Source organism: Gallus gallus, chromosome 1, assembly GCF_016699485.2.
Source record: "Gallus gallus isolate bGalGal1 chromosome 1, bGalGal1.mat.broiler.GRCg7b, whole genome shotgun sequence".
Lineage (NCBI taxonomy): Eukaryota > Metazoa > Chordata > Aves > Galliformes > Phasianidae > Gallus > Gallus gallus.
In genome coordinates this window covers 22,518,839-22,533,334 of record NC_052532.1, presented here as the reverse complement: position 1 = coordinate 22,533,334, position 14,496 = coordinate 22,518,839, and the positions used below count along the sequence as shown (strand labels likewise).

The following is a 14,496-nucleotide window of genomic DNA, read 5'->3' as shown; positions in this document are numbered from 1 at the left end:
CCAGTTGTAAACACTAAATATTGACTAAGGGGAATTAAACCAGTTACTTTAAAAATAACTAAATTAGCAGCCTTCAGTTAATTAAATACATTCCATCTTTACTGACCTGAAAAAGTGTAATAATGCTCCACATAAAACTTACTATAAAACTATTAAAAACTGTTAAACATTATAGTCATTAGAAATAAGTTCTAAGGAAAACCAAAGACATAGCAAACGTAGAGTCTCCTAGATTTTAGTAGTTTTATGATACAGCTATTGCATATGAAAACTCATGCAGTCATTTCTGGTCAACACCTCATATAATACAGATTGCTTGCATGTGTAATCTTGGAAATCAGCTACAGCACTCTTCTGTAATCATTAAGTTGTTAGATGACAACCATTTGACAGTCCTAGGCACTGAAGATTACTCACCCTTGAAGGTCTCACTGCAGTATAAATTACTGAAAAATGAATCCCTCGCTCCTGCAGATCCCTGATCAGTCTTCCAATTATTTTGTCTATAAATAGAAACATGTATAATTTAACAAATGCTGTATGCTGAGGAAGCTATAATCTTACAGTAGTAGGCAAAGTAATGAGCTAGATGTTTAAGCTTATTTAGTTTGTTTATGCAATTTAGTTGCTGGTACCATTCATATGTCAATAGGTACAAATGGGATAAGACATGTTCAGTGTCCTGAAAAATGAACAATTCAGTGAGACAATACAAAAACAGATGCATTAAAGCTGTTCAGAAAGAAAAAATAGGTAGTTTTGCAGCTGACAAGTGAATACAAGGAAAATAATACCCAAAACATAGAAGTTTGAGAAATTCAGTGCAAGAGAAGAATAAATCCTTCAAGAGATGAGAGCAGGATGCATATCCTGTCAGTCAAGTGACCAGTTAAGAAATAAATAAGTAATAAAGCTGAACTAGTACCAGTCTGTGAATTACAAATCACACAGAACAACAGATCACTGAGAAGCAATACTCAAAATAGCAGCAATACTTAGTCCAGGGCATGATACGTATAGTATTGGCAGTGACATTCCTTTTTGCTTCAGTGGATTTAAAGCCTGATTCTGTACTCTTGACAGAGTACAGAATGGAAAAATTTGCTGTTGACTACAGTGGATAGCAAGGTAGAAATACGCTGACATATTTATGAAAAAGGAAGGAAAATCAAACAAGGAAGAGAGGACCTTTAAGTGTGGTCCAAGGAACTCTGTGCAGAAGATTCACTTTTAGCTCTGAAATGACAGGTAGTTGTGACAAATACTAAGAATTAGTAAATGTTTTCAACACGTATGCAGAAACACTAACATCTATTTATGATGAGGAACATAATAGTTGTGATTCAAGAACTGGTATCACAATTGTCATTAGGACTCAGAAAGAAATAAGCCAGCAGACTGACACAGACTGTTTCTGTGCCATTTCACTACTTGTCCATGTAATATTCTAGTGAATGGCTATTACACAGCCTGTACAAGCAGGTTTCTCAGATTACAAGGTTACACTTTACAGAAATTATATTTTATTTTCATGTACTGGAAGTGGAGCTTATATTATTACCCTTTTTAACCTCTTTAACTTGCAGAATTACATAGACTCACAGAATCCCATAATTGCAGGGTGTGGAAGAGCTTTCTGGAGATCTAGTCCAACAAGCCACTAAAGGAGGTTCCCTAGAGTTGGTCACACAGAAAAGCATCCAGGTAGGTTTAGAGTATCTTCAGAGAAACAGACTCCACAATTTCCCTGGACATCTTGTTCCAGTGCTCTATCAGCCTCTAAGTGAAGAAGTTTTTCTCATGCTCAGATGGAATTCCCTGTATTTCAGTTTGTGCCCTTTGTCTTGTCCTGTCGCTGAGCACCACTGCTGGCCCCATGCACTTGAGTCTCACTCATCAGATATTTCTAAGTGTTGACAAGGTCCTCTCCCAGCCTTCTCTTTTTTAAGCTGAACAGCACCACGTCACAAGTCACTCAGCTTTTTCTCATACGTAAGATGCTCCAGGCTCAACATCATCTTTGTAGACCTCCGCTGGACTCACTCTAGTAGTTTCCTTTCTTTCTTGAACCAAGGAGCCCAGAACTGGACACGGTACTCCAGATGTGTCCTGATCAAGACAGAGAAGAGGGGGAGGATCACCTCCACTGACCTGCTGGCTGTGCTTTTTTTCATGCACTCCAGGATACCACTGGCCCTATTGGCCATAAGGGCACGCTGCTGACTCACGGAAAACCTGTTGTCCCCCAGGACACTCAGGCATATTCTGCTGAGCTACACTAGTAGGTCAGCCCGTAAACTGTACTGATGCATGGTGGTTATTCCTCCCCAGGTGCAGGACTCTACACTTGCCCATGTTGAACCTCATCAGGCTCCTCTCAACCCAACTCTCCAGCCTGTTCAAGTCTCACTGGTAGCATAGCCTTCTGGTGTCTTAACCACTCATCTCGGCTTTGTGTCACCAGTAAACCTTCTAAGGGTGCATCTCTCCCTTCATTCAGGTCATCAATGAAGAAATTGAAAAAGACAGGACCCAGTACTAACCCCTGGGGAACATCCCCAGCTACAAGCCTCTAACTGGAAATCATGCCAGTGATCACAACCCTCTGAGTTGTGAGTATGGCTTCCTGGCCGAGTAAAATGCCTAGCTTCTGTTGAAATGTAAGTATTACTTTATATGTAAGGTTGCATAACAGCTTGGTTGCAAGACGATTTCCTCTTGTCAGTCAAGAATCACAGCTGTGTAAAGTTTCCCTCTAAAAAATTATCATTAAAAACATCTACTATTAAATAAGAAGCAGACTAGGTCAGAAAATCAAGTGCCTATACACTACTAGTAAAATTATACTGGGTGTAGGTGTCCAAGGAATTACATAATGTAGATTAGCATGCAAATCTACATGCACTGAGGGTAGTTCACCAGAAATTCTCAGCAGCCTCAGCCTTACAGGAAGAAAAATACTGCACTGAAAAATGCACAGATTTTTTTCTTCCATTAAAACAACTGATTGCCTTATGAAATAACACACTATTTACATTTTGCTTCACTAAGGAGCTACATGTAACTATAGTTACTGCTAAAGTCTACAACTTTAGCCTTTGGGAAGATTCTAGAGGAAATTTCTTCATTCATTCACAGTGAACTCGATATAGATCTTTGTTTTTACATGATCAAGACTCTCCCAAGCCAGACACCTTGCTAATGAAGTATCTGTAGATCTCCCAGGAAAATGGTCAAGATTTCTCCCTTCCATCTTGAAGTACTGAAATTGTTTGCCCACATGGGAACATTAGTAGTGAAAAAAGAGGCATCTCCAGATGACGATATTAATGTTAGAGGGATTTTAGAGTGGCACTACTGCAGATATTTTAGTCAGTATGAATCAAAGAAACACTGTAGGTCTGTGAATGTGACACAGTTTGTCCAGGATAACCCTCTGCAGTTAGCTTAATTGCATGCTATGCTCTGGTGGAAGGATTAAACCTTTCCATCTCATTGAAGACATGTCCCCTGAATTTCACCAGAGACTGTAGGATTAGTGCTGTTATTAATTTCTAATCTACTTTACTCTCGTTGCATGCTTTTACACATGGATGGAAAGAATAGAGGAACTGAGAAGCAATGTTCTGGAAGAAGAAAAGGAAAAAGAAATAAAGAACATACACTGTGGATAAGAGGGAAAGAAAGGAATAGAGCAAGATGGGGGTGGAGGGGAACAGGAGAGGAGAAAGAGTGGAAAAAGGGATAAACTGAGAATTAGAGCAGAAGGAAGAATACACACAGAAAGAATTAAAGAGCCTCATCTTACACAGAGTCACAGGCAGCTCTGACATTAATTCTGAGGTACACAACAGGTAAGACTGATAAGGCATAGTGCAACCTTCTCCTGAGCAGAAACATTTAAGAGAACTGGCAAAACCTGAGTAAAAATCTCAAACACTACTTCATGTAAATGAAAGAAAGAAAAGCAGCACACACACACACGCACACAGAAAAAAAAAAAAAAAGAGCTAAGAAGAAATGCACATTCTGGTTGGGTTAAGGCTGAGAAAGGAGGATTCATTCTCTAAAAACCTTGTGACTATAAAAAAAAAAAGAGAAAGAAATAGTATTTCCAGCAACTGTTTTATAGAAATTACCCAATATCTGCCTATCTATGCATGTATGAAGGGAGAGATTGGAAATAATCCTGAATATGCAGAACTTTAAGCAAGTTTGAATTCTGTATTCCAATCTGGATTTTGTAATGAGTCTCATTTTAATAATGTGCTGAAACTCCTTCTTACTCCAGCTTCTAGAGTACTCAGAACCACACATTTCCTTTGTGCAGAATCTGAGCCCATTTGCTCTGTCTGACAGAGATTGCTCTCTGCAGTGAGTAAAACAGCAGGAGAGATTTCTCTGACGTCTTATTATAGCAGATTTTAAAACCCTCTACAGCAGAAATGAATTAAGTTGATGTGACAAACACAAGTCTTTGTGAACTTCTAGGCAGCACAATACAGATCTGCCCTCGTTTACTATGGGTTTACAGTTAATACTGTTCAAAAATTACAAGCAGTATTGTACTAGTTAACAATTCTCTTGTCACATTACAGTGAGAGTGGGGTAGGTCTCTCCTCACTGGTGACAAGTGACAAGACAAGGGGAAATGGCCTCAAGTTGCACCAAGGCAAGTTTAGGTTGGACATTAGGAAACACTTCTTTACAGAAAGGGTGGTTAAGCACTGGAATAGGCTCCCCAAGAAGGTGGTTGAGTCACCGTCCCTGGATGTGTTCAAGAGCTGTTTGGATGTGGTGCTCAGACATATGATTTAGCGGAGGGTTGTTAGAGTTAGGGTACTACGGTTAGGCTGCGGTTGGACTGACCTTGACAGATGTCCTGGCAACAGTATTCTGCAAATAGCTATGGCCATGCTGCAGCAAGTGCTTGGACAGCCACACCTGCCTGACTACATGAATTGGGACCCTTCTCTGGCAGCTTTGTAATGACCCTCCCAAGTCTGTCCTTTCCACTGCATAGACTTCAGCAGGATGACTTTAAGGAACTGCAGCACAGCAACTTGCATGTGAATTAAAATTTCCTGCTGATGATATCTACAGGTTCTACTCTGCAATGTGTTCAGTGGCTGATTTGGCAGATGTGCCAGAATGTGAGTATTTAGCCCACATTATCACCTTTCTAGAGCATAACCGCAACTCTGAACACAGCGTAAAGATTTTGCACTTGGCCATATGAAGCAGCACATCTTCCACAATCCACACACCTTTTTTCTGATAGCAGGTAGTTGACAATAACCACAAAGCTGGTATAGCCTGTTCCTCTGTCATTCCAAAGGTCTCCCATTAACTTTGCTGTTCCAAAACAAAAGCAGCCTGAAACAGGGTTGGGGAGGCCTGCTCCTGTGCTTGTACAGCTGATGAAAAAAATGTCCCATAAAAAAGAAGGTAATGTTTAGCCAAGGCCAACATTAAGCCCAAGCTTTTGGAGCCAAGAAGTAAGAACTGAACACTAATGGTTTAAACTGAAAGAGGGTAGATTTAGGATATTCTGAAGACATTCTTTACTCAGAGGCTGGTGATGCACAGAAATAAGTTGTCCAGAGAAGCTGAGCATGTCTCATCCCTGGAGGTGTTCAGTGCTAGGTTGGATGGAGCCCTGGGCAGCCTGATCCGGTGGGAGATGCCCTGCCCATGGCAGGGATTTGGAATGGCTATGGCAGAGGTGAATCATCACCACATTTCAGGGCACAGAGATGTATCCATTTCAGTGGATTTTGAATTAGTTACTGAGTACTTCAACAGGATGATAATTGGCTGCTTATAGGTAGGTAGATGACAGAAAATCTTTAAACAGTATTACAACAAAATCTGGAAAAAACAGGAAATACAATCTGTTCAAGCAAAAACAGGCTTAAGTGGTGAAATGTTTGTTATGTCCTGGCTATATTGCTTACCATTTTCAGCAATTGCTTCCAGGGTGGAAATCTCATTTAAACCACTACAAAGAAGTGGGAGAAAGATAATTAAAAGTTTTTTTCTAGACAACAATGTGCATCAGAAATGTATACAGGTACATACTTATCAGTATGTCACTTCCAGCAGACTACAAAATTTTTTTATCATTTTCTCATCTCCTCCTTACAAACTTCTCCTTCTGCAAAGCAGTTCATATAAGGACCACACCTTTAGCTGATTCCTCCAAAACCTCAAACTTAGCTGCAAAGAAGCCAGAATACTGACATTCTTTTGACCATTCTCTCCTCAGCTTTCCTTGCATTGTCTGAAATTTGTACGAGCTCTTTTTAATGGGTATCCTGTCTTTATTTGTGCAATTTTTAATTGCGTTCTCTTAGGACCCACTCATGCATGCACTATGCAGTGACATGTACAAATGCCCAAGAAACAGTCTAGGAGGAGGAAAGTGCAGGATAAGCTGAGCACAGATGCTGGGCTCACTGTACCCACGCCTTATACTTCCTAGATATACATTGATACTGTTGTCCTCAGTATGATTTCACAGCTTTCAGTTTGACATGATACAAATAGCTGACAATCTAGATCAGCTCCATGACCCACACCCAGTGGCCAGGAGCACTCTATACCAGACAACTCACAGTGGTGTAAAAGCCCTTACAGGTAACAGCCAGGCACTAGCACTCACCTGAAAGGACAGACTGCCTCCATTAGGCAGCAGTTGTTACAGGTCAGCAAACAGGAAGCGTTATAGCCTTCCTATTCCTTTAAGATTGATGAAAACTAGTCTCATTATTCATATTCAATTCTAGGATGTTTGGATGTTTATTTGCTTATTTTTCCTGTCAGTTCTTTCACCCCTGGAATGTCTTCTAGCAATTAATTCAGCAGGTTAATCACATGTTGCATAAAATAATTCAGCTTTTCTGCTTAAAGAGTGCTGCCATTTAGTTTATTAGTTGTCCCTTTGTTCTCATATAATGAAGCAGACAAAACAGTAATGCCTGACTGACTTTCTCAATGTAATTCAGTTATTATACCCGGTAAGCTCATCAGAGGACATTAAAAAACACTGAATTCACTCTTGCTAGAAAAATAACTTTGTTAACTCTGTAAACTACTCTTTGGATTTTTAAATTTCCTGAACACAACATATATTTTCAAAAAGCTATAAAAAGCTTGCATACATTTGTGTCAGTGTGTTTGTGACAAGGTCCTACCTGGTAAGTGGTTGTAGCTGAATGACAAATAAGTTTGGTTTAGATGTATTCACTTCCAGCTGAGAGAGATCAAGATTTGTCAAGTTTTTCAAATTCCAATCTCCTGATGCCTGAAGAAAGTTCAAGAGATTCCTGGTAGCTTTGCAGTCAACAGCAGGCAAAACTAAAGATGAAGGAGAAGACTGAAGAATTTCCTGTAACAAATTTATGGACAGTTTATTTAATTAGTTAATATTAAACACAAACCATTTCTTTTCTCTATCCTTCATTTAATATTAAAGGTGAGAAAATTGTGTGGCAAACAATAAAAGTGAGCTCCCATCAGCCTGATGCTGGCTGCAGGCTGCTCCTGGAAAGGTGCAGTGAACTGACATCTCCATCCCTCTTAGTCCTGCACTGTTTTAGAGCAAGCTTAAGACATAATGTGACCTCAAAATCTTACTGTGCCTTCCATGGGTGTAATGGAAAAGGAGAGGCAGCTGGTGTAGAAGTTCTCAAGCTGAGGAAGAAGGTAGAGGGTGTACTGGAGAGTATGAGGCAAAAAGATGAGGCATCGGAGGACCATCAGACAGGAACTAAATGGCATCGTAGGTGAAAAGCATCAACATTGGAAGCTTCACATTCCATCAGCTCTGGTTAGTAGGGAGTCATACTTCCCTTAACAAATTACCTTCCTTTGTGTACATGCTAGCGGTATAGCATGCAGTACAGATGATGTCTAATTTATAAGTACTAATTAAATGAATCTGCATATTTTAGGATCTACACAAGAGTTGTCACCATGAACTCTAAGAGAACAAACATTAAGCATCCAAGGAGCTAGTCCACATTGTGCTCTGGGGATCTGCTTGAGAGGGTTTATGGGTCCAGGACAGCTGGCTGCTTTTCAAGAATCACCTCTTAAAAGCCCACGAGCATGTAACCCCATTGTATCACAAGTCAAAAAAGCGGAGCAGAAGACTGGCTTAGCTAAACAAAGAACTCTGCCTGGAACTACTTTGAGCATCCTGGCCCGGGTTCCCTAGCACAAGAAAGATGCAGAGCACTTGTAACAGATCCAGAGGAGGGCGACTAAAACGATCAGAGGGCTGGAGCACCTCTCCTATGAGGAAAGGTTGAGGGAATTGGGCTTGTTTAGCTTGGAGAAGAGAAGGCTCCAGGGAGACCTCATTGCGGCCTTCCAGTACTTGAAAGGAGAGTATAAGTAAGAGGGGAATGGCTGTTTACGAGGGTGGAAGGTGATAGGACAAGGGGGAACGGTTTTAAACTAAGACAGGGGAGGTTTAGGTTAGAGATTAGGAGGAAGTTTTTCACACAGAAGGTGGTGATGCACTGGAACAGGTTGCCCAAGGAGGCTGTGGATGCCCCATCCCTGGAGGCATTCAAGGCCAGGATGGATATGGCTCTGGGCAGCCTGGTCTCGTGATTGACAACCATGTCCACAGACAGGGGGCTGAAAATAGATGATCTTTGAGGTCCTTTTCAACCTAGGCCATTCTATATTTCTATGATTCTTTGAACTAGGGCAGAAAAAGAAAATGTATGACCTCTGACAGTAAGGTCTAGCTTCACAGAGAGAGTACAGAGCTACAGGTTGCATTTGCAGGGGGAAAACAAGAAAAACCAAAGCTCAGCTTCAGTTGACGCTGCCACTGTGGAGGCAGACAAATAAGGCTTTTTCAAGTATCCCAGCAGAAATTGGAGGTCAAACGAAAACACTGGACAGATTCTTGGAGCAGACGGTTACCTAAGAACTAGAAGAAAAATGAGGAGGCATTTAATGCCTTTTATTGCTTCAGTATTTAACAGTAACAACAAATCTTGGGCTGCCCAGACCTCAGAGTTGGAACACTGTGACTTGGGAAGAAATGACTTTGTAAAGGATCAGTTGTAACAGTTCAATGTTTACAAGTCCATGGGGCCCGACAGGACTCACTCATCATAGAGTCATGAAGGAATTAGCAGATCATATAATTGAATCCCTCTCAGTTTACCAAAGGTTGTAGGAGTTTGGTGAGGTCCTCACTGACTGGAAGCTAGTCAACACCAATGCCATACCCATCTACAGAAAGAGCATGAGAGAAGACCTGGAAGCCAAAGACCTGTTAATCTAATCTCAGTGCCTGGAAAAGTTACGGAGAAAATTATCCTGGGGGTTAAAGAAAGGCAACTACAGAAAAAAAGCTCTTACCAGGCATAGTCAGCATGGGTTCAGGAAAGGAAAGTCCTGCCCTCTATAGTAAGGCTATCTGTCTGGTGACAAAGGAAAGGTCGTGGACACAATACTTCTAGATTTTAGGAAAGCCTTTGATACTATCCTTCATGGCATTCTTCTGCCTATTGTCCAACTATGAGATAAGCAGGTTTACACTATGCTGGTGATGAACTGTCCCAGTGGTAGAGCTCAAAGTGTTGTAGTGAATGGGCTGGCAGTTGGTCACTAATGGTGTACCCCAGGTCTCAATTCCAGGACCAGTTCTGTTCAGTATTTTTACTGACGGTGTGGACCACAGATTCTGCACCTGGAACAGAGAAGGACTCAGCAGGAAGGGATCTACGGGTGCTGATGCCAGCAGATTCAGAAAGAGCCTGCAGTGTGCCCAATAGCCAAAAGGGCAAAACACATTTTGGGAAGCATTAAACAGCATATCCAGCTGGTCCAAGGATATTATTCTCCCACTATATTTAGTGTTGGTGTTACTTCACCTTAAATACTGTGTGCAGTTCTGGGCTGCACAATCTAGGAAAGATATTAAGGTCCTTGAAATTACCTATAGGTGTGCAACAAAGTTGGTGACAGGGCTGGAAGGCATGCCCACTGAGAAGAGAGGATGAGGACACCTGGGCTGTCTAGACTGGAGAAGAGGAGGCCAAGAGGCAACCTCATTGGTCTCTGCAGCTCCCTAAGGAAGGGAACTGGAGAGGCCAGTGCCAAGCTCTGCTCCTGGGATCTAATGATAGGAGGGATGCATGGGAACAGAACAAAGATGCATCAGGGGAAATTCAGACATGACAGTATGAAAAATTTCCTCACGTTAGAAACTGGAACAGACTTCCTATAGTGGCAGATGATGCCCCATGCCTGTGAGTGTTAAAGGGATATATGGACAATACCCTCACTTTAACTCCTGACTGGCCCTGAAGAAGTCAGGCAGATGGACTTTTGAAGGTCCCTCCCAACTGAACTGAACTATTCTATTCTTAGTATGGAGGCACACACCAACTTCATATATTGTGTGCTTTCCGTCTTTCTATTCAAAACACAAATCATAAGGCTAGGCTGAGCCAGCTCAGATAATGAAGCACCAGGGTATCTCTTACTTACAATTCTCATAGTTGAGGTTCTGATGAAAACACTTGAGTTAAACGAGTTTTAAACATTCTCGTTCTATAAATTTGAAGCCTGCATAGCTGAAAAACACCTTCCCAAAGATTTTTCTGAATAATAAAAAACACTTGGAAAATTCTGGGTAAAAACATAAATGAGAGAGTTGAAAAGGATCAAAATTGATGTACACAAAATTTCATATGAAGATTAGAAGGTTTCTTTCCTGAGTTCTAGTTTACAACTTGTTAACTTTGCTTTCACATTTTTTATATTTAACTCTTAGATCAAGTCTGTCACTCGATCCAACATTCAAATATCTGAGTTGTTAGAGACTCTCTTTCTCCCACTTAGTGATAGAAGTGTTGTGGTGTTGCTAACACTTTTCTCCTCCTACTCTTATTTCTTTTTGTCTGTTCTCTGACTGCCTACCACTTTTCTGGCCTCCTCAGTTCCTTTCTAAATGCTCTCACATTCTCCTTCCTAAGTAAAGGTTAGTTATTTCCACATTTCTGCAGATGCTCATACAGGAGGATTATGTAGTATTGTCTGATTTGCCATACCAATAGAAAAATAACCAAAGAAACTAAAATAGACCAGAAAACACTGATCTCATTTACAAGTCTTTGAGCAGGGTGCTTAGCACCTCCTAGAAGGAAAGGATGATATATTCCCTTTTAGTTTGTTTTGCATATATGAATTTACGGCTAAAATCCTGAGCAACAGTCCAATAGTCAATTATTTCTTCATTTTTTTATTATTATTATTTTTTTTAATATTTGAATCCCCCACTGCTTAGCAGCAGCCAGAATGGCAGCAGCCAGTTATACCAAGGATATATACTAAGCGGTTTACTCATTTATTATAGAATAAGAGATAAAATGAATAATTACTGAGTAATGTCCAAACTGAGCCTCTGCTTCTAACCAATCCTGCAGTGCCATCTGTCTCAGCTTCCAGCCATTTGTATTCAACCATTTTTCATTCGAAGAGCACACACAGCTGGATATCTCCTCATTAGTATCAGACAGACATTTTGATCGCATGCATCTTGACATTTGACCACTGCACGCTTGTTCTTAAAATACCAGTATGTTGCTTTAGGCATTCTGGCATTTCAAGTACCAGGAGTGTTCAAAATACCAAACTTCCAGAAGAGGACAGAGAATGAAGAAGACTATGGAGAAACACCCGGCACTGCATTTTGCAAAACGTCTAAACAAAAAGGTATAACCACATACTAGCTGGGAAGGGAAAAGGAAAATAAAAATCTCCTATTGACCTGATGACTGATAACACAAATTCCTACACTGACAAGAGAATCTTTAATGTATCTATGGATAAATTGCTCAGGCTAATTTGCCTTCTGTAATGTCCGATCAAGGATCTCTCATGAGCGAAATACTGCAAGAAGCGCCATGACTTGTTTACTACCTTGCTGTTCAGGCTTTTCTGAAGGTAGGTGTGAGAACTAAGAACTGAGTGTCATCCTTCACACAGGAAACTTAGTGTCAGATCAGTGTCTGATAGTGATCAAAACAAAATACTAGCAGGTTTTTATGGAAAATACTAGGGAATGATACAGAACAAATCATCATGAGACTGAATAAATTATGATGCACTTATATCTTAATGCATGTGCAGTTCTGCATGTTCCCTTGTCAACAAAAAAAAGCCCCCCAAATGAACAAACCCATAAAACTAAAAGAGGTAAATGGAACGGCAACAAAGACAATCAAAACTACAGTAGGGCCTCTGTGCTGAATGTGACTGAATAGTACTCCACAGTCTAGAAAAATGACTACTGAATGATGATATGATGGAGATCCAGATCCACAGTAGGCAATGACTTACAATAATAATTATGCAGCCACTCAGCTGGCAACTAATTGGAGTTCGCTACTGTACGCTGCAGTTCTAAGAAGTGCAGTTATTGCCTGGGGAAAGCTGATGTTAATATTAAAGAAAAACAGTCTGTAGAATAGGTACCTACTTAACACACAAAAAAATCCTGAAATGCTAATCTTTGTATTTTATTATTTAATTAAAAAGTTATTGAATATTTAAGATAAATGATCTATCTACAAGATTCCTTTCTCCATTAACTGGAAATAGAATTCTTTTATTGCATACAAAACCACTGATTCTGAAAGTTCAAAACAGCCGTTAATGTAGCTGAACAAATCTAATATCTGCAAATGTGGCTTACATGTCTGTAACTCTTACAAATATTACATTCTTTCTGTACTACACGTGCTGCTACAGGCACATACACTCTCAAAATGAGATCTCTGGTTTAAGTTTGTGAATAAATTTGAATCACTGAAGTCTAAAAAGAAGATGCTGGAGTGGTGCAGAACATCTATAATAGTTTAATGAATCACTTGTATAGCTTAGATTGTGAAGGTATAAAACTTTCAGATTATGCAACATGAAAGATTCTAATTTCCCCAGTGAGAAAATCCAGATCTGACCTTTTCTTTGTCCAGTGTTCTGTGAATATTACTGTACAGTCTTTTATAGCATGATTAAAAAGGGATTTCTTTCCCAAGGTAACTCAATTACAGCACAACCAATGCGATAGCTACTGAGCATATTTTTGTAGTCTTTGTTGCACTCAGGATGGAACTGGATGATTAGATGATCTTTAAGGTCCCTTCCAACCGAAACCTTTCTATGATTATGAAGATCTCTTCTAGACCTAAAAAGCTACATGAGGATGCACACAGATACACAGATATTGTCAAAATTACCCATATGGGCATGTAAATGAAAAGCAAATACTTCATTCATACATCCCCATTTTCTTTTTTCTAAGATCAACTCACCCTCACAAAGCTATGCTAGATAGGTGTTAAGACTGCCCTATCCAGAACAAATGTAGGAAGTGCTGGAGTTAAGGTTACCAATTTGTTGAAAGAAATTTCCCAGTTTCAAAGAAGCTGTAACTGGAAAGATTTATCTACTCCAAGACAGAAAAGAAACAAGAGCCAAGGTCTGAAAGCAAGCAAACTGACATTAGTTCAGATTGTTGAGAACATGAATTCAAAACTTTCTTCTGCCAGATACAGACCAAAGATTTACTTAAACGTGATCAGTGGATGTAGACCACCACATCATTAGGGACTTGCAGCAGTCATGTACACACAGCTTCTTAACAATAAAATCAAAACAGCTTTACAACTATGTAAACACAAACAAAATCTGGTTCAGACACCATTGTGCACAGATTTGGAACCCAGAGAAAATACAGCATTCCAGAAAAGTACCAATACGTCTGCCTGAGGTTGAGGTCACTAATCCTTACGCTACAGATAAATATTACTTCCACTCATGCCTCAAAAAAGCCATGTACATACACTGAATAGTTGTTTTTGTTCCAGCATCATTGTTAAAATGCTGTCATATGGCAAAGAGATGAAAGTTAGTACTAGAGATACAATGAAGATGTGAGGTTCCTACAAAGTACAGAGAAAGGTAATATGTGAATATTTATGTATTTGATTATACATACAGCTTGCTGTGCGGTGCCTACGAATTAACACCTCATGTGCTCTGAAATTAGTTATATTACTAATAGCTCTGTTCCTCCTGCACTGCCCACAGGAATGCCTTAATGATTTTCAGGTGTGAACACTTCCCTTTTCCAATTACAATTCAATAAACTGTCAAGCAAGTACAACCAGAGATACTGAGCAAAAAATCTATAAACCTCTTCACTGGGAACAGAAGTTTAAGCTCATGACCAACTCAGATTCTGTGCCTGGAGTTTATTTTGGATTACTGAAGTAGCACAAATATTAAAGCAATCCAGTATCTAGGCATATATTCACACTATTCAAACAGGGAATGACATGGAGCTGAGACATGGGAAGTTCAAGCTAGCAATCAATAGAAAGTGCTTCACCAAGAGGGTGCTCAGGCACTGGAGAAGCTTCTTCCCAGAGAAGTGGTCATGGCACTGAGCTCTCCAGA

General features: G+C 40.0%; 1 protein-coding gene across 2 annotated transcripts in view; it reads right to left on the bottom strand.

Annotated features, from left to right (window-relative positions):
* Positions 1–14,496, bottom strand: part of ATP6AP1 (ATPase H+ transporting accessory protein 1) — a 53,788-nt gene that overhangs the window by 31,817 nt on the left and 7,475 nt on the right. For both annotated transcript variants that reach the window (NM_001252611.2, XM_040701279.2), the window contains exons 4-6: positions 7,197–7,390; positions 5,958–6,001; positions 418–503 (exon numbers count right to left, since the gene is read on the bottom strand). In NM_001252611.2, the coding sequence (NP_001239540.2) occupies positions 418–503; positions 5,958–6,001; positions 7,197–7,390 (324 nt within the window). The remainder of the gene's footprint in view (positions 1–417; positions 504–5,957; positions 6,002–7,196; positions 7,391–14,496) is intronic.